The 26,704-nt window shown below is 44.7% G+C and overlaps 1 protein-coding gene across 1 annotated transcript in view; it reads left to right on the top strand.

The window, feature by feature from the left end:
* The first annotated feature begins 3,282 nt into the window (after nucleotides 1-3,282).
* DMRT1 (doublesex and mab-3 related transcription factor 1) overlaps nucleotides 3,283-26,704 on the top strand; it is a 61,852-nt gene continuing 38,430 nt past the window's right edge. Inside the window, exons 1-2 of the mRNA XM_075078517.1 lie at nucleotides 3,283-3,666; nucleotides 6,406-6,589. Coding sequence (XP_074934618.1) covers nucleotides 3,373-3,666; nucleotides 6,406-6,589 — 478 coding nt within the window. The 5' untranslated portion in view covers nucleotides 3,283-3,372. The remainder of the gene's footprint in view (nucleotides 3,667-6,405; nucleotides 6,590-26,704) is intronic.

Below are 26,704 nucleotides of genomic sequence, written 5' to 3'. Positions count from 1 at the left end.
ACAGCCTACTAAATGACCTGGAACAGTCAAAAAGATCTGCTATGAACAGAGGGGGCAAAACCCTCTGGCTTGACCCACTGACAGCAAAAAAAAATTAAACAAATCAGACCTAGGAGATCTCTAAGATGGACTTACTAAATGCACTTAACCCTGCTGACTTCTGTGAAACGAAAGGTCTTCATTTTTCAGGCAATGGTGTCAGAATCGAGTCCTCTTTGATTTGTGACTTCTCTATTGAGATGCTCAGTCATGCCAAATGTGGTGGTGGGGACACAACTTGTTCGCATCTGTCCCTCAAAACCGTGATCTTGTTAGCAAATAAAACATTTTTGCAAGGTTCAGGGGATCAGCCAAAGACATGCATTGGCAAAGGACAGATTGTCACTAGCTAACAAGTGACATTTTGTACTCTAAAGACTTACTCAAAAAAGTTAAAGCTAAAGGATAACTATCAGCTACCTAGAAAAAAAACCCAGAAAGTAATTTGATTTTTCTCTTTTTTTTTTTTTTTTTTTACACCAGAAACATTAATTAATTTCCAAAGGTGCCGGCAAGCTGCAGTAATGTTTAGTCACTGACATCATCGTGGGATTCGAATCAGAGGCAACCAAACTTATATTAAATGAATCACTATGATTTCCTGAAGACTTCCAGTGAGACTGCTCTGATCTGTATTAGAACCTCTGGCAGTTTATAACTCCTATTCCTTCGTGACTCCGGTGGATGTCAAATCCAGTAACGTGTTGTCATCCTCACCAAATGCCTATTAAAAATTTTTAAGAAAAACATTACACACCAAAACAATACTCAAACTGCAACTCGAGCTAGCAAAACCAAAGCAATTCATCATTAACAGGTCAACCATGTACTTGTATTCATCAGGCATCTAGGTATTTTGGTGATATTAATCCAGAACGCAAAATACTAGATAGGTTCTAACAACATTAATATTTTGTTCCTCAACAGTTGGTTCTGTAATGTTATGGATAATGCAGATCTGCGCAGTTAGCCTGGAAAGCAGGAGTAGAAAATACCAGCTTTGTGAAAGAGAGCTAAATTAATGTTCATCTTGGAACTGTTGCATTTTTTGCATCTTGTGATTCATCTCTGAGCTTGGCTGCCCCACTTAGTTCCTAGTGAAACGTCACATACAAGCAGCTGGTGACTCCTATTATTTCTCCTTTGTCTGTCTTTGCCTGCTTTATGCACTGAGCTTCTCTCCTTTCTCTTTTTTTTACTCCTTCCAGTTTTTCTCTTCCTCCTCCTCCTGTCATTTCTGATGTGCTTTTTCTTCTCCTACATTTTCATACCTCAGTTTGTTGGGTTTTATTTTATTTTGCCTTTCTTGTTATTTTGATTTCCCCCACTTTCACCTCCTTTTTAATTTGCATTTTCAATTTACTTCAAGACAATTTGCATTCAAGCACCTGAAAACGGTCCCTGTGGTGTGCTCAGCCCCACTGAACTTCACAAACTGGAGTGTCACTTCAAAGACTTGCTCTTAGAGCTCAGAGCTCAAGCAATGTCCCCACAAGTTGAGAAGATCTCAACTGATTACGCTCAGGGAGGAATTTCACATTTCAATATAAGAGGTTAAGCACGCCTGTCTGCATCGTTCACCTTCTAAAAGGTTAGTGATGTACACCATTAGGTGTATAGGCAAGTTGTATTTTTGTTCCATTAAACATTGTATTCATCTTCCCCTCTTTTTCAGGAAAACATGCAGTTATTGACATCAGAAATGTCAGTCCCAGCAAAGTGATGCAGAGGAAAAGATTCAGTCTGTGCAAGTTGAATGCTTGTCATACCCCTGTGCCAAGCCCACGCAGCTTCTGCTGGTGTCCCACTTGAGGGACATCTGGCTGCTCAAGACTGGGTCTTAACAGAAGGGTTTTAATGTGCTTTCTCTAGAAGATGGAAAGCACCATAAATGCCTCCTACGTTGTACTATGAAGCAAAAAGAGTTATTTAAATGTAATTTAAATGTAATTTAGTGAATGCTAATGGAAAACATCAAGTAGCAACTATCTGGGGCTTTCTTCAGGCTGGGATTGGCATGGATTGTTTCTGGCAGGGAGTCTCAGTCTGAGCAGAATTAGCTGGGAGATAGCTGATCTTGAAGAGAGAAAAGCTTTCCTTGGCTTCTTCTAGCAGAAATAAATTTCTACCTACTGTAACTTATTACCATCCGATATGCTGAGTCATGAAGCTGGGGTTATAGAAATCTTTATGCAATCTTTATAAATCAGCCTCACGTAATCTCAGGCGCTTTCTGCTTCATCTCTGTTGAGTCACTCATTTGACAGTTGTCATTCATCTTAGATTGAGATGTAATTTAATAGTTTCATTTCAGCATGAAGATAGCGTCATCTAAAGTTGAGCCCGGAAAGATTTAAAGGTGTAACAGAGGAAATATTAATACTGTAAATAATATCTGTAGAGCCCCATGGGTCTATAAATCACATAGTGCCAAGTTGGAAGGGGAGCCTATGTAAAAAAGAAAAGAAATCGCATCTTCTCCTGTCGTCCTCTGCAAAGCAAAGCCACTCATACCTGCTCCAGAGGTGCCGGTTTTTGAGTTGCCACCACAGTCTCGCTGTATTTGTTGGGATTGCCTGCCCAAGCAGGTATTGATGAAAGTGTGTTTATACCCATGGAGGGATACAAGTGTGAGGTAACCCACAAATGGGAGACGTAGTCCAGCAAGGAGCCAGAAGGGGATCAGAGCGGAGCTGCAGCAGCTGAATTTCGGGGTTGTCCTGTGCAGTTGGACTTGATGATCCTTGTGGGTCCCTTCCAACTCAGGGCATTCTGTGATTCTATGATTCTAACTCGGGTGTTTTATGTGGGAGTCACAACTCTCCCTGGACCAGGCCCCGTCAGCCGCCTAACCAAACTCGGCCTACCCACCCGAGGGGAACCCCGGGCTCAGTAACAGCCTCTCTGGATCCCGCCTTGCTCTCTCAGGCCGCGGCCGCCGTTACCGCCACCGGCGCAGCCTGTGCCGGCCCCTGCCTCGGCAACACCTCCCGCACGGAGCCGGGGTGCGCGGGGGGCCACCTGGGCCCGGGGCCCGCCGCCCACCCGACGGCTGGGGCGGCAGCCGCTTTCCCCCGCCGTGCAGCCGCGGCGGGCCGGGCTGGGCCAGAGGGCGGGGCGGGGAGGGAGGGGTGGCCGCTCCCTTACCCGCAGCGCCTGCCCCGCGGGGGTGAGGTCTTCGCGGTCCCCTGGCCCGGCCCGGGGTAGGGGGTGGGGGGCACGGCGGGAGGGGCGACGCTGGGCTGCCGCCGCCCGCCAAAACGCGCGGGGCGGTGGGACGGGACGAGGCAGAGCCGCACCGACCCCTCGCCCGGCTGCCCCCAGCCCAGCGCCATGCCCAGTGACTCCCCGGCCTTCAGCAAGCCCCCGGACGCCGCGGCGGGGCCGGGGGACAAGGCGGGCGGCTTCGGGAAGGCGGCGGCCCTCATGGCGGCCGCCCAGGCGGACGGGGTCGCCGCTGCCGCCGCGGCGGGGAAGAAGCCGCCTCGCCTGCCCAAGTGTGCCCGCTGCCGCAACCACGGCTACTCCTCGCCGCTGAAGGGGCACAAGCGGTTCTGCATGTGGCGGGACTGCCAGTGCAAGAAGTGCAGCCTGATCGCCGAGCGGCAGCGGGTGATGGCAGCGCAGGTGAGCCCCGCGGGGCGGCCCTCCGCCGCCGGCGGCCCCGGCGGGGTCTGCCCGCAGCGGGGCGGGCCGCCTGCCCCGCGGGCCGGGATCGCGCCCCCGCGCCCGGCGGCCTCGGCTGCCCGCCGGGGCCGTGCCGCGGGGCGCTGGGGCGGGGGATCCTTGCACCGGGCAAGAACTAGACTGACGTCTGCCTAAATTAACGAGGCTTTTCGCTATCTTACGTATATATATATATATTTTTTTTACTTTTCATAAAAATAGGAGACGCCGTGAGCGCGTGTAGGATCTGAGCTGGCCGCGGCAGCGGGAGGCGGCTGGCCGCCGTCCGCCGATGGGCCTGAGCCTATCTCCCTCCGAAAACGGGCAAAGTCGAGCCGCGCCGCCAGCCCTGAGGTGCGCGGGTCTGCTTTAAAACCTTCAGACGGGAAGACTTCTACTTAGCCTCAGACTGCCGTTTTCGAACTTGTTTTTAACTAGAGAATGAATAGTCTGACCCATTAATTGGTTAGTGAGAATATTTTCCAGCGGCGGTTTCAGATCCGGTATATCTGCTTTTCAGCATGCTAGTTGGCATTAGTCGGATCTATTTCTAAAATGACTTTTTTTTAATGACGGTGCTCCTGATTTTGCGTAGAGCGTCTCTGTAAATAGCAGTGTAGCTGAGTCGTCTTGAATCTAAGCGAGGGCTCGGTAGTGTTTGCTAAGAAACGAAACATGCATCCAGTTCTGTGTAGGAATAACTTTTTTCCTTAGGTAGTGCCGCCGAATTCACGACTCTTCGGCAGTGTAAATGGCTGCTGTATCAGCCCGTCTGGTCCTTATCTTGAAAACTTGATTAAGAGGAGCCCTGGAAGCGTGATGGCTCCTGGTATCCTTGTGCTCTGAGTGGGGTTCCACGTTCTTGTTCGTGCAAATAATCCCTTGCAGGCAAATTAATTGCAAGGTGTCAGGACTACTGGTGCAAGTAAAGGCAGTGGTATCAGACCCAGCGACACAGTTTGCGACCTATGTGTGCTCAGAGCTTCATGATCCTACATGAAATGAATATCCCACTGTCAGATTTTAAAAACCTTAGCAGCCCTGGATTAAATCCTTCCCAGCTTTTTAATTTAATTATTCAGTGCAGGTATACTAAACGTTCTCTGAACTCACTGGGAGCTTTCGTTCACTTAAATAATTCCTCCTTGTCAGTGCCATGGAAGTCCAGAAATTGTTGTAATGCCCAAGTTACACGTGCTTTCTCTGCCCAGTGTGAACCACAGAATAATAAACATGGATCCCTTTGCTGCCTGCCCTGGGGCAGGGAGCATGAAATGGGGTGTTGCTCATGCAACTGTCCCCTTCTGCACAGGCTGTTCTGCTGTCCGGCACCTTCTGTCAGGTGGTGAATGCCTCCTGCTAGCTGGTCCTGGCAGTGGCCTGCCTGTGGGTTTTCTCTTCCCTGCCTAGCATTTGAAAGCGGCTTTGAAAGCCTCCCTAACTGAACCTTATCTGTGTAGGAGTTACACATTGAAAGTCTGTCTTTCCCCCGTTTGATATATTTCTGCAATAAGCCCCTTGGCGCTGGTGGAATTTTACAGGTCAAGGTTATTGGCTTGTGAGGCCAAAGTTACCCATGATGTTTGCAAGTCTACACCCCGCTTGGGATATAGTTATTGCAAGAGCTATTGTTATTCTCTCTAACGGTATTATGCATCTGTATTAGAAAAATGTTGCTGTTGAACATGGAAATGGAGGGAAATCATGTCCAGGTTACCCAGAATTTCCCGCAAGAAAAGTACATGATCCCAGTCTGTAATCTGGGATGGATTTCCAAGGTTCAAATACAAATGCAAATCAGTCACCTGGCAAGTTGCAGGACAGGTAGCCCTAAAGCCCCCAGCGTCATGTTTACTGCCTGGACAATGTGTCGTACTGGGCACAGGAGGATGGCTGTGCAGAATTGATCTGTTAGTTCAGATGAAGCAGAAACGGTCCTCTGTACCTCCAGCGTAAGTAGGGAATGTGGTTTGTTTGCACGCATGTCCAGACTGCGTAGTACCTGTGGGCTTTGCCATTGCCAGCTAAGATACGGAATTGCATCAGCATTGGGAAAGAAATGGGGAGCTCCTGCTGCTCCATGCCTGGCCAGCTGTCTGCTGTGTGTGATGCTCGATGAGATGGTCGCAGGATGGTTTCCTACATTTGCTGTACTGCCATGATAGGTTTCTGTGTATAGTGTACTGTGCACTGAAATTCCATTGAAGAGTTAGATTCCCAGCAAGGGAGCCCAGCAAGCTTGGACAGATCAGTAGATTACAGTCCTCATAAAGAGATGCTATATAATGCTGAAGAGACACAGCAAAGCCTTGCAAGCAGATGAATTTCTTATCCCCACCAGCTGCGTATCAGCTGAGAGGAGAGTAGTGACTCTGTGCTTTTAACAGTATGCCTTGCACAAGAGCAACTGTGTCGGGTGAATACAGTCAGCTTCAATGTCTTTGTGTGGCCTTGTTGGAGGGCGATGTGTATAGCACCAGCATTTCATAGGTTTGTTCATATATGGACAGAAAAAGGGCTTCGTTCTAAATACCTTTATAACTTCCTTTATATCCTCCTCTACCCACTGGCTGGATCGTGACATCAACACTGTAGAGAGTACCAAGAGATAAAAACAGCTTTGGGTTTGGGTTTCTCGTTGCAATGATATGTTGTGCTCAAGCCAGAGAGCATGTGCTAGGTCTGTCTTCTTGTTCCCAGGTTGCGCTGAGAAGGCAGCAAGCTCAGGAAGAGGAACTGGGAATCAGTCACCCAGTGCCCCTGCCCAGTGCCCCTGAGACGGTTGTTAAGAAGAACAGTGGTGGCAGCTCTTGTATCTTGTTGGAAAACAGCAGTCCTACACACTCAACGAGTACAGCCATGACAGCAACTAGCACACCGTCAGGTAACGTGCTGGGAGAGCGATGCTTGCTGACTGAGGCAAGGGTTGATATTGCTTATGCCAGCGTGCTCTTGCACCCCTTTCTCAGCCGGCAGCGGCAGGGTTGTGGAGAGTTCCCTCTCCAACAACAGCATTGCATTGTTTGTATGGTTAGCAGGAGGGAAGAACCCAGGATCAGTCTTTCATATTTTAAGTGATCATTTTTACTTGAAAATCAAAATTAGTTTGGTACAGCCTGGCAGTGTAATTTAATTCAACGGGGTGTATACCTGCAAGCAGAGATTTATGAGGAGCTTTCCTCCTTTCTTCCAAAATATGCACTCCTGCCACAGTGCTGGCAACTGTGTGTTGGCTGGCTGGGTATCTTCTTCAAAACTGAAGAGTTTTCAGCATTGTATAGGAGCCAAATGTGTAGGTAATGTTATTGACCCCAGCAGCAGAGAGCTGCTGCCTTACGTGATTTGATGCGCGGCACATCTTTTTTGTGTGGCCAGGTGTGATGAACCTCAAAATACTGACACAGTCCTTCCACTCTACTACACCTTAATTGTATTGCATTTAAGCCATGTAAAACAAACAAGCAGAAAAAACCCAAAACAAAAAACCGAACAGTGTTTGCCTGCACATTCAGTAAAACCATAGCTAAGCACAATTGGGACTTAAAGACACTGAAATGAAGACTCTAGACAAAATGCATTTCCTATACAGAGCTTATGCCTGGCAGATACAGCAACTGAATATGTATAAAAATGAAACTGGTGTAATTGACTTCTGCTGTATAGACAGAAAAGAGGAAAAAGCAAATGAGCATAGAGGAAAGGAAATGTCACTCATTTTTAATCGTCTGTGCTGATGTCAATTATACAGGTGAATATACTTCTCTTTAAAAAGTTAAAGGTTAAAGGTTATAAGGTTAAAAAGATGCTTCTAAAGTGCACAATGCCTTGCATTAGCTAATAAAAGGACAGCGCATATGTGTGTCTGTCAAATGACATCACTATGTTTTGCAGGCCATTTAAAGCCTTGTCAGATGGATTTGTGGCATCCATTGTGGACAGGCAGTTTCAGACTAATGTGGAGGAATTTCTTTGGGAAGCTTTTAGAAGAACTGGTTGATAAAACAATAAATAGCTTTTTATTATCTTTTTTGTTTTCATTATTGCAGTCATGTTAGTGTCACCTTTGATTTGACGCAATTACTCCTTTCATATTTGGATTACTGCATGCATTGTCTATAGACATGGAAAAAGCTGGCTAAAGATTAAAGTAGTATATTCAGTAATGTATAGAGATTGTGTGTAACTCGGGAGAACAAGAAAACCCTTGCTTATACAGAAAGGCCAAAAAATTAAATCGTCATACTGTCAACAAAATTTGCATAAGCTTTGATCTTAATGTTTTTAAAATGTCAGTGAAGGTATTTAATTTATTAATCCCCCTTAATAATTTCTTATTAATTGACTTTATGGTCTTTTAATGAAGAACATACATTAAACAAGCTTAAGGCAGCTTACGTGCTTGTATAAAGACTTGAAAATATGAAAATGCCTAATTTTAATTTAATTTTAATTGTTTAAAAATTTTTGGTCAAAGCGGTTGTAAATGGTTTGTAGTCATCTTTCTTACAATGGATTTTTCTTTGTGAGCAATTCAAATACATTGTTTCTCAAGCATTTTACTAAATAACTTTGGGTGGGTGACAACATTTAAAATACACAGCTTCATCTCCAGAGAGACGATGTGATTCTAGCCAAGAATCAAGGCAGGGTCAGCTTTGTTTGCCAGAAATGGAAGAATCTGGGAATGAATAGGAAATTGGGTTCATAATTTTGGTTTTAGGCACCTAAGTAGCAACATAAATTCCTGCTTAGCTCAAAAGTGACTGCACTGCATAAAGTTCTGTCTCAAATAATTTTGGTAGGCTCATCTGTTGAAAGCAGTGTAAGTACTCATGGGTACGGATTTAATGCCACCAGTGGCTGCACGCTGGCTCTGAAGCTGCAGAAGGTGCTCTGCGTTCAGCCAGACCTGTAGGATGGCTTCCTCAGGTGCTGGAGGACAGGCTTCACCCTGGAAAGTCTGATTTTTCAGTGAGGCAGTCTCCTTAAATATTATGATGCTTTCTTTTTTTAGCATATAAAGATCTTTTGTTAGATAAGAAACTGCCAGCTGTTATGTGAAATGAAGTTCTTGTTTTAGGTGTCAGGTTGTTTTGGGACCAGGTACTCAAAGGATTCTTGTGTTACTGTTTTTATCGTTTTACTGGTACCTGCCACTGCAAGCAAAATGAGAAACCCTGTCGGAGCAAGTTCCACAGTGTCTCAGTTTGGTAGGCTGAGATGCTGATTTTGCAAGAATTTCCAGTAATTGTTAAGGAAGGCAGAGATAGAGAAACCCTTTGTGGAAGGGGAAGTCAGCAGCTCCCTGCAAGCCCCAGGGGAACTGGTGGCTCCTGGGAGTGCAGTGTGCCCTGTACAACATGCATTAGACTGGGCAAAAGATGGTTTTGACAGTGGTAATTCTGTTCCTCCTGTAAGTTTTTGGCTTCACAAGAGCAGTTTTTCTTTTGGACTTCCATCGTGCAGAGCGTTGTTTGCCAGTGGAGGAGTAATGTGTGAAGGAGTCACACAAATCAGACATAGTGCCAGAGCGAGAGTCTTTCCTCGCTGTATCCATTTTATTGGCAGATCAGAAATATTGTGACACCTGGAGAGACCAGAGACAATTTTTCAGACCCCTTCATGACATGCTGTTTTTGAAAAGGGGAAAAATGAATTATCATGGTCATAGTGTATGGATTTGTGCATTTACCGTCTCAAGCCTGGAAACCGTGTTTACTTTGGATGGAGCATATCTTCCCCACTCAAAAGCAAACTGGGAATTTGCAGGGTGGTTGGAATGGAGCAGACCATGGTCGCAGGGCTTTTGCAGAACCTCCTGCAAACAAATTCTGTAGTTTCTGTGCATTTTCCGTTAAAAAGTTGCAGGTTGCTGAGGGCAAAGGCCATTTACTTGTACAGAGCAGCAAAAAGTTGTGATCCCAGGGCATCTAAAGTAATTGTCCTTCCTTCTGTAGGGTAAGTACATCGTTAGGTTAACTAGTGTGAAAAGCTCAGGAGAAGACTATGGTGAGGCATTTAAAACGTGCCTTTCAGACATAATCGGTTTTTAAAACCTGGCCTCTTCCCTGTTCCATGTCAGTTTGGTACCTCTGCCATTTTAATATTTAGAAATCGGCAGTGGGAGGGAAGCACGGTCATGAAACACCTCTGAGTGGGAGCTGCTCACGCTAAGCTAAGGAAGCAGACAGTGCATTTCACCTTTCCTCCATTTTGTTTGGTCCTCGTCACAGACTCAGGGTCACATTTGGCATTTGGGAGATGGGGTGGGGTGGCTGCAACATACATCACCTGGTGACTGGAGGGTGCTTTAAAGCACCCCTTCTTTCTGCTGCTCTGTGCTCATGTTGGCCCAATTTAGAAGCATCCAATATAGATGAGATTACTGTGTGATGCTAAATGCCAGCTGCTGCTCCTGTGCTCTGCAGTGGTCGATTTCCCGTTAGCATTGCAATGACCATTAGTAACGGCACTGTTCCTGTGCCTTTATGGTATCACTGATTGGCAAGTTAAAGATGTCATTGTCAGCAGCTGTGAGTAATAAGCTTGATCTTGTTATTTCCCTTTGCTACATTTATTATGTGTGATGGAAACAAAATACTGTTCTTTTTACATTTCTGTAAGTAGGTGCTGCCTTCGCTTTGAAACTCTGAGGAACAGATGGGGTTTTATCTGCTTGTAAATACGGACTGTAGTGGGATCAGCAGTAATACTATGCCTAATGAATGATGGTACTGAGGTCCCTTTGAACTTGCAGTGCCCTAGATGGCTCTGAAAACCCTACCTTCCCTTCTTTACTCTTCTTTGCCTTTTTTCATGTTATCTTTTGCATTGACCTTTTGTATGACACTCTATTGTGATTTCAAAAATTGATGCCATGACCTTGCAAACGTTATGCTGCATAGGTAATGAGGTAAAAAAAAAAAAGTTGTTAAAATTGGAAGATATCATGGCCTGGTTTTAAAAAAAGTGAGCCACTTTATTTTTGAAAGAAAGTCCTTTTAAGTCTTTACAGTATAGTGTCATATGCTATCAGAATTTTGGTTTTGTCAAGAAAGTGTCATTCTAGTCAATTGGTGGGCAACCTGAGGAAGCTGCCATGGACATTTCCCTGTGAGAGTGCTTAAGCACTGGAACAGGCTGTCCAGACACGTTGTGGAGCCTCCATCCTTGGGGAGACTCAAAACTCAGCTGAATGGTGCCTGAGCAAAAGCATCCAACTGTGAAGCTGGCCCTTCTTTGAGCAGAGTTTGGGCCAGCTGGCCTCCAGAGGTCCTTCCCAAACTAAACTATTCTGTGAATCTGTGAAATGCCTCCCTTTTTGTATTGACATTAAGTCAGTGTACTGAAATTTGAAATTCAACCAGCCTCAATACTGATCAGTATTTGCAAACCTGGGAAAGAAATCGTGACTCTTTTGACCTGAAAACACTCAATGACTGAGTCTATTTCAGATTTCACCAGAAGATTAGCATCACGGCAGCTGACAGGTGGTGGAGAGGATTGCTAGTTCAGGTGGCAGCAGCCTCAGCAGGGCTGAACAGTAAGGAGAAGGAGGCATTAGCTGCTTTGCCTACCTGTGCCAGGACTAACATGATGGCTGCATGTCCTCAGAGGTCTTGGTGGGTCTGCAGTGGTTCCTGGTCCATCATCCTGCTCTTTCCTTTTGTCTTTGTGTCCTTGTTACTTCCTAATGATGATTTTTTTCCCTGCTGCACCCACTACTGCTACTTCACCAGTTTTAGTTGCTGGCTACCTCCTGGTCCTGCCAACTCTCCTTTGATACAGAGAGCCAAGCAGCCCCATCCATTGCTTCCTGGTGCTTTCCCACAGTCAACAAACCTCTGGGAAAGAAAAGAGTGTAGTTGAACATAATGTAGCTTCACTGGATTGTAACAGCTGGCAAAGAAATAAGTTTTGTGTCCTTCACCCGTGAATAACTAATACCTTTCCACCTGTAATACTCTGTTTTTCTCCAGTGGTTGCAATTAAGATGAGAGAAAAAGAATTACATTTGCATGTGTCTCTTGTAGGAGTCTGTGAACTGTCTTACCTCTCCTGCATTGGCGTTGTTACCACAGCATCAGTTAGACCTTGTCTTGGGAAGCAGTTGCTGGAGATGGTCTTCTGCCTGTATAGAGGTTTTCTCAGTTGCTAAATCTCTTTCAAGGTGGACTAAGTAAATTTGGGAATGTTTCACTTTGAACAATCTTTCCTTGCTTTAGGATAAAACTTTCCCCTGATAGGCTATTTTTAATTTCTGACTGATAAAACTATGTGATTAATAAAGCACTCTGTATTGTGGTGGCCATGGCTTTGTAATTTTCAGTTCCTACTGAAATCACATGCATTTTGCTCACAGTTGTTTAAAAAGGCATTGCTTGTGAAGCAAGGGAGGCGTTTCTCTCTCCACTGCTTTGCTTTCACCGTACTTGGGAACACCGCGAAGTAGTTTTGAGCATCTCATTATAAAAGGACATAGATAAATCTGAAAGGATAGAGGGAAGGGTGACAAAAATGATGTATGGCTTGTAGAAAAGGAGACTAAGGGTGGATATAACAGTCTATAAATATTTGAGAGGTAATAATATGGAGGAGGGGGAGGGATTATTTACAGTGCTTGAGACAGCATAACAAGGAGCAACGGCTTGAAACTAAAAAAGACAAAATTAAATTAGACAGTAGACACTTTTTCTCCTAACTAGAAGTGCAATTAGCAACGGAGTGACCTGCATAAGGACAAGGGGGTAAGTGAAGCATAATCAGGAGAGGTGTTTAAGAGTGTGTTAGATTACGATCTCAAGTGATTAATATGGGGGTAAACTCTGATCAATGTGCAGGTTAAACTAGATGACGGAAATCTGCTGCAGCTTTGTCATCTCCTGTATGATTCATTGCCTCTGGCCATTGTTTGACTGTGTTAAATAAATCATAATGTTACAGGGTTCTGCATCCCTGAGTAGATGTTTCCAGTTAATTCTTCAGTTCTGGAGCCTGCAGCTTGCAAAGCTTGCATTTTCCCTGCTCCTCCTTTCAAGCAATATTCGTTTGTCGCTTTTGCAGCTTTGTGTGTGTGTGTATGCGTGTGTGTGGGGGGGTGCCTTTGTTTTTACCTGAGGTAATGGCTGAAGTGCCGTACATGTTTATTCAGTGAGGCACACACAGTTAAAAGTGTGATATTTCTGTTGTGTTGGCGAAACAGGTAGAACTAGAGGCAATTTTCAGAGTTAAGTCTCTAAATAAAGAAGTTTTATATTTCCTTTCAGACTTTTGATTCTGTCTGAAGCTTCAGTGGAGGTGTAAAAATAAATAGTAGCATAAAACGATTTGGAAAACCTCAGAGAAGATTGCTTTTCTTTTTCTGTGCAAGTGGTACTGTGGGGCTCATCCAGGGCTGTCTTCACCAGAGGCAGGGGCTGGGGAGAGCTTTCTGTAGCATGTCGGGGAAGCAGGGGTGCTGGGGGACCAGCCATGACCTACCCAGACCTGTTTATTTCAGGAGAGAAGGGTTGCTCAGCCCCAGGGCTTCTGTGGCTGCCTTTTGGCCAGAGGGGTGGAGGTGAAAACCCACAGGCAGCTCAGCAGGTATTGCCGTCCTTCTTTCATATATCAGAAGAGCTTTTTCCCCTGCTAAAGAACTGGGGGTGGATTCCGCCCCCCCCCCCCCCTTTTCCAAAATCTTTCAGCCTAGGGCTTTCTGTGTTTGCAGCATCTTTCTATCTGATTTCCCTTGCTTCAGGTGAGGTTTTCAGACTTAGAGCTACTGGTTAGAGCAAGGTCCCTGCTGAGCAGTGTTTGCTGTGTGCTGACAGACTTTACTGTGTATGCTATGCTGGTACCCAGATGCTAGGGGCTTCTTTTCCCACTGACCAGCCCCTATTGTTCTTTGTGCCTTGGAAGCTCTTCCTCTGTCACGCTAGCATTTGCATTTGTACATTCACGTTTAGAGGGTTATCTGAGCCAGCTTGTGCTTTCCATTTGTCATTATGAACACTGAGATAAGGAATGGAGCAGGAGCAGATGATGTGCTAAGAATTTTCTGTCTGTGGGCACATTATTACACTATCTGCAGCTAACCTCTTGTTCCTTTCTGTCCTTGAAACAGTTATTATGATTTCTCTGAATGTGTGGGGCTTTCTTTTTGCTTTTGGAGAAGATGTAAGGGGGGAGTGAGGGAGTACTGCATGCTTTCTTAACTGAGCACTGGCATGATTTCTTTTCTTTTTTTCATGTGCTTTCTTACACCTTGAAGACTGCTTTGATTTGCGTTATTTATCAACTGACTTCCTAATTCAGCCTGTTGGCCCATTTTCCATTTTCAGTAGATTAGTCATTTAATGACATGGGGATCAAAATGCAGTTTTGAAGGTTTCTTCTATAGGAATGCTTCTTTCTCCTGAGTTTGAGTATTTGTTTAATCAGAGTTGTGGATAGCTCAGTCACTTAAGTACAAACATTTTTACTGTACTTCTGTCCTATGTTCTCTTGAAGAACTTGCATAGAGTCAGTTAAGCACTGAGCTTCTCTTCCTTCGCAATGAGATTGGATGCCTAATTATTTTATGATTTTTTTTTCCATTCCTGTCTCTACTCTTTACTATTTCTATTGCTTACAGCGTAGTCTGCCATTTGCTAACTTGGATGCCTATAGTCATGGGCACAACTGAACCTCAGCTGATGTAAGCCACTGTAGTTCCAGTCACTGTGCATTTCTGTCTGTGAGTTTTTGCATGAACAAAATTCATTGGTGACCAATTTGCATTTGCATGGAAGCAGATTTTGTGAGTGCAGTTGCTGTTGCATCCATGCAACACTGGCAATGGTATACAAAAGTGATGCACATACATGTGATTTTTGTTCACTTGCCCAGGCCCAGTGGGTGTCTACAGTGATTCTTTATCATTCCTGATTATTAGTTTTTCCATCACGTATTAGGCAGACAGAGTGAAAAAGCTGTCCTGTTATTTCTAGTTGGTCTTTTTCAGAAACCTTTTGGGTTTCTGTCATCATATAGCTTATAGCCAAGCATGGACTCCAGCTAATTCCAGCCATTGTCCTACTCCCTTTATTATTTTTAGTGTGAGCTATAATGATTTTATCCCAGTCATATTTCCTCCAAGGTCTCCTATCTCAGACACTTGTAAAGCCTTCCCTCCCTTCCAAGGTTCTCTTTGATCTCTTGTTAATGGCTTAAATCCCTTTACATTTAATCTGCACGGAGTTTCTTTCTCCTCCTCTCAAATTGTTTCTTTGAGCCTGCAGGTGTCTGAGCTGTTTTCCATCACTGTCTAGAAATCTGGTTTTCTTTCCTAATTTCCTTCCTCTTTTAATTTTTTCTTCTATGTTTGTTAAAGTTGTGTGGATTTTAAGCTTTGTTCCTGTTACACACTTTAGTAGCACATTGGATGTCTGAATGCAACAAGTTAAATGATAGTAGATTTTTTTCTCAAATCAGGTATCTCAAGATGAATAATAACATGTATACATATGTATGCACACATACTAGTCATACTCCGAGCTGTTATACTGAAGATTGAAAGTGGCACTTTTTTCTCATGCCCCTGGTTCTCTGAAGCACTAATTTTATTGGTCCTGATCCTGTTAGCTGTCATGGATGTTAATAATTTTAGAAATATAAATAATCCTGCTGTCTTAGTTCAGCATGAACAAACGTGCATGAAAATAGTGCCTAGCATCTTCACAGAATCAAAGCCCTGTTTAAGGATTTTTGAATGATTTCTTTATTAAAGCCGTTCTTTTTTGCTGATAAAGATTTGAATACCATCGCTATACGAAAGACCAGGCATTGCCCCCCAGATCATACAAAGATCAACTACTCTGCTCTGGTCAGTAGCAGAAGATGTTGAAAGAGGGATTTGCTGCTGCAGACATCTTATTGAGGGCCAGGAGCTTGCATTAAGTGTGGAAATAAAAATTATTTTCTGTAGGTTTTATTTCTTCAGCTGTATTAGGAGGATTTTTAAGTTGCGTGCTAAATGTTTGCAGCAGATCATTTTTATTAAGTGTACACTAAATGTGAACGAAATGTGCCCTCTCCAGTTATACTGAAATAGGTGGTATTTCAGCTCCTCTTAGCTGGAGCTGGACTGGGGCTGTGTGTATGTCTTCTGGCTGGGATTCCTCCCTCGTTTTTTTTTCCTCCTAGATCACATTTCCCTTTGGAAAAAAAATTGTTTTGTGTTAAGTTTAAAATTAACTAAAAATCTTCAATTTGGGAGGTTTTTAAAGTTGTATTTAGGAAGGCACACACAGAGAGTTAACAGTCACTTGACCCATTATGGGATAATAATTCTACACATGGAAGAGAGGAAGAAATGCTCAACAATTTTTTATCATCTTTGCTTTGAAGAAAGGCAGATGATATTGCTGTATATGGAGATGATCACATTCTGTTTTCATTTCCAGCATTAAATGAAATCAGCAGGATTGCATTACTTGCATGCAGTATTTAAAAAAACAAACAAACAAAAACAAACAAAAAGCCAAACAAAAACTTCTTTTAAAAAAAAAAAAACAGAAAACTTGGCTGAGGATCTCTCTTGTCCATTAATGCTGATTTCCAGGAAGTCTTCTAACACTGAGAAATTCCTAAGTCCTGGAAGAAGGCTGATATCATGCCAGTGCTTAAGAAAAGGAAGTGTGGTAGGATGGGTGGCTACAAATCCATCAGCCTGACATCACTTTTTGTGAAAACAGCAGAACAGTCCACAGCAGCCTGAAGTGTGCAGGAGGGGGAGAAATGCAGCTGTTAAAGGATGCTCACGCAATGTGGAATTACAGACGTTTATGGATAAAAGACTCTGTCAAGTTAGTAATCTTTTATTGTTAGAAAATTGCTTGACAAAGTGACATATTGATGGAATCAAATTCTGCAAAGCATTTGATTTTTGTATCTGCTGACATCTTGGTTAGGCAATTTAATTGACAGAAAATCAGTATTATATGTGTTACATGGTTTTAAGAAGGATGATCCTATCAGTCTAAAAATGTAGGTCTGAGTGGGGAATCTAGTGCGGTGGTGTTTTTGGAGAAGTGTACAGGGACCTGCACTTGGCTGTAAGCTGCGTGGTCTTCCCACTGGTATCTTGGAAGTAAGCCTGGAATCACCACAGCTTGTCTTGGCAGGTGATGGAAAGGTGCATGGACTGGCAATCAGTGGAGGAGACAGAAATGCACTGCGGGAGGGCTTGGCTAGCCAGTTGGTCACATGCAAGCAGGAGCCACCCATACCAGAAGTGAAAAACGGAGGAGTCTGTCCCTGAGGTACTATGCTGAATGTTAGTGGTTCCTGGTGGAAGAGGATGACCAAGGACTGGTACAGCTCTTTCAGACAGACCTGTGATGATGGGAAGGAGGCTTGGTGTCTTCTGTGCCTGAAACCAGTGAAGTGCCTGTGCGACTGGTGGGATTCCTTCGCTGGTGACATTGTACATACAGGAAGGTGGGCTCTCTGTTGATATTGGAAAGGAGATTGTTGGTGGTTGTTAAATAAGCGTACCACACCAGGCTCAGGAGCAACACTGAGCCAAAAATTATGGGAGGCTGGGAGAAGGGGTGAGGGAGGTATCGCATTTGTTTGCCCTGTTTGTACTGTTTCCTAGCTTTCTCTTAATAGCTGGTGGTGGGGATATAGTCATGGTCTGAACCAGCACACCTCAGCTTGAACTTGGGAGAGCTCAGGGAGGAGACGCAGGGATGATTAAAAGACTAGAAAACACATCCTGAGGTGAGAGATGGCAGTTTATTTTGCCCTTTAGTGACCCCCTCATCTAAGAGTTGATTAATCCGCATGTTCTGAATCACTTGTGCCTTTGCCAGACTAGACCAGCTCAAGATGAAGTTTTCTGTATCATTTCATGGGATGAGTTTTGACATTGTGAACAGAAGCATCATGTGGGTGCAAAATCCCATGAAAAGCTTGTGTGTTGGGTGCGTCCACTGCAGGGCTCAAGCAAGGTGGTAACAGCCTAAATTCTAGGATCTCCCAGATTTTCTTGAAATGTACTGTCCTTGCTGCTTAACTTCTATCCTAGAGTTCTTCTTTCTGGCAGATGTTCTTGGTAAGAGGTGCTGTTCCACTTGGGTCTGGTTTAGCCCTTTATAGGTGGAACTGGAAAAGCTTATTCCACTTTGCTCGAATGATGACACCAGCATTATTTCTAGAGGGAAGAAAAAAGTAATACTCATTCCTTCGTGGTGAAAGTGAGCATTGTTCTCGCAGTCGACTAAACCTTGAGAAGCAGGAGAGTGCAACCGTTGACGTCTTCACAGATAAAGCCCTGTGCATGCAGACACTGCTGCCATTATGCCTGCTCCTTGACGATAATGCCGGCTGAACTCATGGTCCAGCAGCTTCGTCTGGAGGGGGGTGTTGCGGGACATCCTGACTCTGCCAAGCTGTCAGAGAGCTGCTGCAGGACAGGTGCAATGACTGATCATTTTGTCTTGGGGTGGTGGGAGGGGGTGAAAAGCATGGTAGAAGTTGCCACGTGGTAAGTGTCTGGGTGAGGTATAGCCTTGATAAGGAGATGGGGTAGATCAGTCGGTGTGCACTTCAGCTCTGGGGAAGAGGCCAGGAGCCTGCAAGAGGCTCAGAGTTGTTGGACTGTGCATTTTTTTTTCCTTCTTTTTTTCCAGATTGTGTATTTCTGCTGTGAGAAGAAAGGGATACATCTGCTGAGCAACTGTGTTCCCCGGGTATGGTTGGAGAGGTGCCTATGGACTACAGTGACAATAAGCTGTTTTGGCTCTGATTTATTCTCTTTAGCCTGGAGGCACAGCTGCTTTTAGTCCATGTGTCTGATATGGCTGATAACAGATTTGTCAGGTGTTTGTCAGGACACAGCTGGGCATCCAGGGCTGTTTGGCCAGGCAATCCCAAACAAGGAGGAAAAAGGGCTATTGGATTTGGTGTTTGGAGCTTGAGGTGGGGTTGTAGCACTGTTGGCAATTGAGGGAGGGAGGAAAAAAAAGTGCTTTTCTTGAAAGATTTCTGGTCAAAATAATTGGGAATGCTGCAGAGGTGGTTTTCCATAGGTGAATGAGAGTAGGACAGCTCTGAATGTCTCAGAAACCGGGCTCCAAGGCAGGGTATGCGTGCAAGCTCCCCTGCTGCTCTGTGGACCCTGCTCTTCGCCTGTGTTTGCTGGCTCATCTTGAACGCAGGATGGTTTTCTCTTCCTTGTACTGCCGTTAAGGTCTCCACCTCCCTGCTGACTGAGAGGCAGCACAGAGCGACGGGCCAGAGGTCCGCGAACTGTGGAGAAATGTGGAAAAGGGTTTTGTCTTCACAGGAGAGGCTCAGGGAGCCATCTCTTAGGGCCTGAATTCAGGGATGCTTTCAGGATTCCAGGGTCCCTGTTTTTTCACTCTTTTAGGGAGAAGGGTTTAACTGACAGATCTGAAAGACCTGATTCTGCAAACCTTGTACTACAGTAGTTTATACTGTGCACTTTTAGTCCAAAGTGAGTACTGATCCTTGACATTTCCTTTTATTTGTCATGGTGGCAGAAAAGTATTTCAGATTTTCGTGTACTTGGGAAGTTTATTTAATCACATGGTTCAAAAGCATCAAAACCATTTTTTACTAGAATATCCTACACAATAATTTCTTAAGTATCTCTTTTCAGATAGAGATGTGGGTTGAGAGTTTTATATATACAAGCACCTGAAAGAGAGGTTTTAAGATAAAGCACCCTCTGGACTATATTGATAAAAAGAGGTTTAAGGGGAAATAAAAAAATCAGGATGGAGGGAGCCAGCTCTGTTGTTTTTTTGACAGCACTGCTTTTCTGTAGGGTCTGATTCCAGCCTCCTTACAAAGAAGAGGGATGTAGAGCATGGACTCATAGTGTGGTGAGACTGTTAGCTGAAGCAAATGGTACTGGGGTGCAGGTCAGTGTCTGATCCATCACTGGGAGCTTTGAGAGCAGTGGAGATGAAAACCTGGTCCTTTTTGCACTCACACCAATGTCCATAAAGGACAACCCTGTGACTCTCATATTGGACCAGATTTGTCTCATAGAAACCTGTACTGCATTGACAGAAGCTGTAAATTAGGGTGGGGTGGGGGTGGTGTTTAAAGCCCCCTCTCTCCTTACTGAATGGAGCAGTAAACAGTCTTCTGTGTTAAAGTGTAGGGGTCAGCAGAATTACACAGGTGTGAAAAGAAGCCGAAATGGTGCAATCAGACTCTGGGGAGAGAGAGGAGAAAGAGAAAAGGTAGCATGGGGGAGGAAAGTGCTGGGACGTTCTCCAGAGCCTGATGTTCAGGCTTAGCCATGTGTTGCTGTTGAGTTCCTCAAATTTCCATGGAGAGACTCGAGCCTTTTCCTTTTCCCTTCCTTTTCTTACTAAAGAGGTTTCCTTTCCTCTTCTCATTTTAGATAGAGCAGGGAGTGGGAATAGGGAAGGTTTAGCGTGCGATATTTTGTATGGTATCACCATGCAGGGTAAAAATAATAAATCACACACTACATGCTTAGACAATTTACTGCCTGCTTTTGTATGTGCTGTGACAAGTGCTCAAAAGGTCAAAAAAGCTTCCTTAACAAATTTGATAAGATAATGCAGTGAGCTGTAAAAGCATAAAGTCCTGGGGGCCATAGACCAGAGTAGAAGAAATAATTATGCATGGTAATGGGTAATTACAGATAATGGCCTTTTTTGGGGGGTGGCAGAAAATACACAGCCCCACAGCCTTGCCTGGAATGAACGTTGTCTAGCACATTAACTTTATAGCAAGCTAAAAGTTCAACGCTGGAACTGAAGACAATCTGCAACTTCTAATGGGAAGAGAACAGAAATACTCCTCTCAAAGGCAGAGCAAGTGTGCGAGTTTTGTTCCTTGGGAGGCAGAGTGTCTCAGCAGGAAGTAATAGCACCAGCTTTCTTTGACATCTGAAATAGCTCTGTCATGATTGTCTGGTGGGAGAAACATATTGTTCCAGCATTTCTGATTATGATGTTAGGGAGTGATTTCACACCAGCCTCGTTCAAGGCTATTGTCCAACCTCAAAGTTGGCTATGAACTAACACGTTGCAACACTTAATATTGCCAAACCAGTTAATAGGATTGTACTGATGCTTTATATACTGAGCAAGGGGAAATTGGTCAGGTGCGGATCCAAGACTCTTTTGAGGTCTGAAGGCAAGTGTTTCCTGACTGAGTAATTAATTTTTGGCATTTTAATGGCATAGCTGTCTCCTGTTGCAGAGGCTGGCTTGCAGGAAGATACTAACACTGCAGTGGTGAAAACAGTCACTCTGATCTGTAGACTACAGGAAATGTAAACTACTAGAGGCTGAACTCTGCTCACTGGGCAATAGCTGTGCCTACCTGCTCCTTGAGTAAATGTGTTATTTGAGTAGTCACATTTCTTCTGCGTTTTCAGTGGCATGTCTGTGTATGTGTAGAGTCTTTGTAGACACACAGAAATAGAAACTGCTAACCATAGGTGTATATAAGAACTCATGTCAATAAATGCAGGCAGTGAAATTCTCTTGCCACACTGCATATACAGAATCCCTTTTCGGAAATATACAAACAGATGGAGACTAATCAGCTGTTATGGCCACATAAGTAAATTGAACCATGCCACTGCATGTTCCCAGACATTGAAACATGACTGTATGTGTTATCCTGATTTTTAAGACAGTTCCTGGTGTCCGTCCTTTCCAAACTGACTAATATTCTCCCCCAGATTCCTAAATGTGGTCCAGTAACCATTACCAGTAGGCAATTTGGTGCTACCACCCTGTTTTAGGTGCTGAGAAGGTTTAATGGTATGGACTCTGTGCCATTTGACCTCAGCTTCAGAGGCTTGGCCAGGCGTGTTTGAATTACTGTTATCAGTGTGTAGTAAGATGTATAACTGGCCCTTAACAGTACCAATAGGAATAGAAAATACCCCATCCATAGGTGCAGAATGAGTGAATGTTGCAGACAGAACTTCAGTGTTTGCATTTCTCAGTGTATATGCTTAAGAACATGTTTGCATCTGTGAGACAGAGATGATGATAAAAATTCCTGTAAATTCCCTTACATTTCTCTCTCTCCTCCCAAAAAGTAAGAAGGGAAAGAATGATCTATATGCTGGCTTCTGCGTTGATTTTGCCATGCATATCCGCAATTCGTGTAAATCGCCATAGCTTTATTGAAGTAAATGGTCTGAGACTGATTTACATTAACTGAGGACTGGACCACTGTTTTTCACCATGCTCTGCTAAATGAAGGCAGGAGCCCCTCATAGGTTACTGAATGTGTAAGACCCATATGTGTAACTGACCCTGAGAACTCACCTTCCTTAAAGGAAAATCCCAGCGTCCTGAAATGAATTACTGGTTAACTACTACTAATATGCCATAGAGCTGGAGAGTCGTCTACAACACTGCAAGATCAATAACAGTATTTATTGTGCATCATATTGATCTTCTATGAAAGAGTGGGCCGTATTTCACACTGTGTACATAGTGCAAAAAAAGTAGCATCGGTTCTCTACAGGAATTAGTAGAGACATAGAAAAGAGCTTAGAGATCCAAGGGCAGAACTGCATGAAGGGATACTGTTGACTCAGTGCAACAGCGTTGCTCACACATGGAGAGCCTCTGACAGCCCTATGTTGTAGATTTGGTGTTCCGAAAACTGAGTGAAAATTTTAACCACTCTTTTTTTTTTATTTGCACTCTATTTTCTGTTCCTTCTTGTACAGGTTCAGTCCCATGTTTTTAATTGTGTCCTGTTTGCAACTTGCAAAATGTTCAAATTTGTGGCTAGTGGCAGGGGAAAGACCCAGGAGCCCTTCCCAGTTTTTCCATGTAGAGGGTGAAGACAGCCAAGGCGTGAGCCCGGCTCCTGCAGCAGCCCTCTTGTTGTAAAGGGCAGGTGGAGAGGCAGAGTGGGAGTCTAATGGCACAGCAGCAGTTGCCTTGTTGAGAGCTTAATTCCTTAAAAATTGCTGCCCATAGAGCAGTGGACTTCAGGGCTGCCCCTCATGTGCAGGTGTTGTAGTGTGGCAAGCTCTGAGGCAGCGGAAGACCCTCTCTTGGCCAGCAGAGCCATTCAGCTGTGTTAAATTACATTTTGGGGGGGGAGGAAAGCTGAAAGCTGATTTCTTAACCTTGGTATTCTCTCCTTGCTGGCAGCAAATGCAGCCACAGGCTGACAGCCTCCCTTGAGGAGGGCATGTTGAGCGGTTGGAGGCGAGGCTGTGGGAAGGTTCAGCCACTAGGTGGGAATTGAGAATTACAGGTACAGGCCAAAGGCTGACCAGAGGAACCCCAGTTAAAGTTTAGCTACAGCCATTGCTTCCAATAGATCTTCCCTATTCAGCAAACAGTGGCCATGCCTGAGAATGCTGCAGCCCAGAAGCAGTGTGCTTGCCTGCCAGCTGGCTAGCAGACTTCAGCTGGAGAGAACAGGCATGGATAGGGCGAAAACTCCCCTGAGCATATCATAAACATGAAATTTTCTCTAGGCAGATCTCTGAGTGCTTTCTTTAAACCCTAAGGCAGTTTAGCAAGGTTCTTTGGCCTTTAATTCTGCTCCCCTTGGGACTCAGCACTTCTTTGAAGGTACCTCATGTAGGTACCAGCTGGTCTGACCTGCTTTCCTTCCTGAGCTTTCATTGCCCAGAAAAAAGTCAAGATGTTCAGGGCTTTCTCCATTAATAGCAAAACTCTTTCCCTTTAATATATTTACAGTTGTGTATGTTCTATACATGTTGTATATGTATGATGTATGCATTAGCACTAGGAAATTACTTGATTCAGACAGGGTAGAGCTGGACCGCAGATCTGCCCTTGACCCGGTGCCTGCCAGTGTTGCTGAGGACCTGCAAGAACTCAGATCTCCAGAAGCACCCTTCCCTCAAGCTGACCAGTTCAGGACTGTGAGAAGTTTAGAGTAACCCCTGGGATGCTTTGACCTGGTCTGACCCAACATCCGCCCACAGTCCAGATGGCATGAAGCTATGTCTTGTATGAGATGTCTCCCTTCTCCTGGGTGAAGCACTGAATCGCCTCCAGCTGCTGCAGAAAAAAAAGCAAACTTGTCCCAAGGCATGACATCAAAGAAAAACTCATCTCCAAAATTCGGGGGAAGGTGTGAGTTGAAGCGTGTGGCAGCTTTCTCCTGGTCTTTGCCAGATGTTGCCAGTCCATCTTCAGGAGTGTGATGTGGCTTGGGATTTACGGAAAATTAATTCTACGGGCCATCTTTCCAGCACTATCACAGGACTCCTCACTCTGTATGGAGTTGGGTGTGTCTGTCCCTTCACTCAAACTTTCCCCTTTGCTGTGGCTCCTGCTTTTTCTACTAATCAACTGGTACACATCCCTGTGGTGCAGCTGTAGCTCAGAATGGTTGCCAGGGCTATTGACGTCTGGGGATTTATGTATGTGGGTGCATGGGTGGGTGAATGAGCAGGTGACTGGCTCTACACTGAGTCCTAAGAGGGCAGCTGATAGTACTGTAGAGGCTATTGGAGAGTGGAGGGACAGCAGAAGGAAAGCAGAGGAGGTTCTGGTGGATTCGTAACAGCCCTGAGCACTGAACTGCTGGCAACTGTTGTACAGCTAGATAAACAAAGATGAGTGGCAGCAAGTCAACCCTTTTATGCCTCCAATGGCAAATGATGGTAGCTCAAACCACACATAGAGGGTAGAAAAGAGAAGAAGGGGCAAAAAGCATATTTTTTTCTCTTACTTAATGCAGCAGAAGACTGCCACCACTGCTCTTCCTTCAGGAAGAAGCTGTAGCGCTACCAGCCACCTTAATATAACAGAGACATCAAGGATGCTTGTATGACTTTGGGGATGACTGCCAGCAGGTCACTGTTCTAGTCTAGCCCATCACATATTGGGAAGTGTAATGCGTGAGACCTTTCCAAAGGTTGTAGCAAAGCCTGCTACTTTCTACCCTCCTTCCTTTTAGTTGCTGACATCTCACTGTGGCTCACTCTTCCTGTGTGGGTGTAAAGGGGCCCCATATTCCTAGTGCTAGTATTCTCAGCAAAAAGTATTATACCTTCTTACAATGCACTGCAAGTGGAAATACGCTGCTAATGTTTCAGAAGAAATTGCACATCTGTGTGGCGTAGCATAGCCCTGACAGAAGTTAAGTGGCTGGCTGCCTTGCATATCTCTGTCTCATGTGAAATCTGTATCCCAGCAGGGAATGTGTTGGAGGATTTTGCTTTTGGCTTCTAATTTTCAGCATGAAAAGCAGAACAATTGGACTGCAGCATTACTTGGGAGCTAGGTTTGGGGAGGAGAGTCAAGCTCAGGCTGTGATTTAACAGAATTGTTGGCTTTTCAGTGCCAGTGGGCTACGTTCTGATTTTGTCAAAGGCATGGACAAAAGGACTTTGAAGAGAGGCCTGCCCAGAAGCAGAATAATAGCAATATTAAAACTCCATTAAAATATTGAAAGACCAAAAACTGTGAAGGGTCTTTTGTAGCATTGCAGACCCCTCTGTTCTGTTTGCAAATTTGAGAGGTACTCCCAATGAAAAAGGCCAGCTGGCTAGGTTCTTGCATGCAGAGGGCTGAGGGGCAGAAAAATCAGATGCAGGAAGCATAAAATGCTCTGTTTGCTAATAAATGGGTATAGTTCGCTGATGTCAACAAAATGTCAGCAAGAGTTGAATGGGGGCACTGTATAATTTAGTGACCTGGAAGGAAACTATCCATGATTGCAGAGTGCTTTCATTACAGCTGACGAAACAGAATTGCATTGTAAATGGCAATAACTGGCAAAACCGATCACTGGATCTAGTGTGCAGCTAATACACAGTACAGTGGAAGGTGTTACTGTGACCATGAGAGGCAGGTCAGTAACCAAGGTACAGACATACCAACAGACAGGCACAAAACAAACCAGGCAGCGCCTGCCTGACGTGTCTAGTCTTAGAGCTGTTTATTTCGTATGTACCTATTGTCCATACTGCGTCACCTCCATACTGGTAGCCCTTGAGAGCCACATTCTTTTTTGCTCCACAGTGGAGTTAGACAACATCATGGGAAGAGCAGGAGCTTCTTGCAGAAGGGACCATTGTGCTGCAAACATCCTAAAGTTCGGTGCAAGGCAAGGGTTACAGGGATGCAAGCGAGAACCAGAACTGCATTGATGATGAGGGTTACGGTTGCTCCCTTGTTTAATATGTAAATGTATATTCACTGTGTAGTTAGGCTTTCTAAGTTTGTGGCAGTTGTTTGCTGTGTGTCAAAGAGAACTTGGCTGTGAAACAGTACTGAAGAGCACCTTCCTTTTTCATCCTTCCAAGTGTTGCAAGGCGCCAGTTGACACTGGACTGAGGAAAACGGGACCCTAAAACAGCTTCTGAGAAGTCCCCCGTCTTCGGGAATAACAGGGGAGGCAGACCTTTGTGGGGGCACCCTGCAGGGAGTGCAGCCAGCTGGCCTCTGGTCTGGAGGTACCCAAGAGTGCAGATAGCAAGTCATGAACAATCCCCTTCTCCTCCTCTTTTGCCAGTGGTGTAGGAGCTTGTTCTGCTCTGTGATTTCATAGGTAAACATGCATTAAATTTGCATTAGGAGGTTGGGCAGGGATTGAGGGCCTCCGTGCTCAGAGTTAGTACTTGAGGACACCTTGGCTGATCGGGTGGTGCTTTCCCTGCTGCAGCTTTCTCTTGGCCTGTGGCTGTTTGCCTGTTTAGAGTCACACTCAGAAAGTGTCCTCTTACCTGCAGGATAATGGTGTCATCCTGTACCTAGAGTCTTTCTGCTTCCAGGAGGCTAAGAGAAACTTGGCACGCTATTACAGTTTTAAAATAATAGCAGGCTGCATTGTTAGATGGTGTAAGTCACCATCAGATCAACTAGTGGTGCTTGAGGACTCAGAACACTGTCTTAACCTGCAGCTGGTTTTGTGTCCTGTTTTGCAGTCTGCGGTGTCTGTAGGTGGTCTTGAGCTTTGAGTGAATGTCTGTCCACTAGGGTTTCCACCAAACCTCCAGCCA

Source organism: Phalacrocorax aristotelis, chromosome Z (assembly GCF_949628215.1).
Source record: "Phalacrocorax aristotelis chromosome Z, bGulAri2.1, whole genome shotgun sequence".
Taxonomy (NCBI): domain Eukaryota; kingdom Metazoa; phylum Chordata; class Aves; order Suliformes; family Phalacrocoracidae; genus Phalacrocorax; species Phalacrocorax aristotelis.
This window is presented reverse-complemented; position numbering and strand designations above follow the sequence as displayed.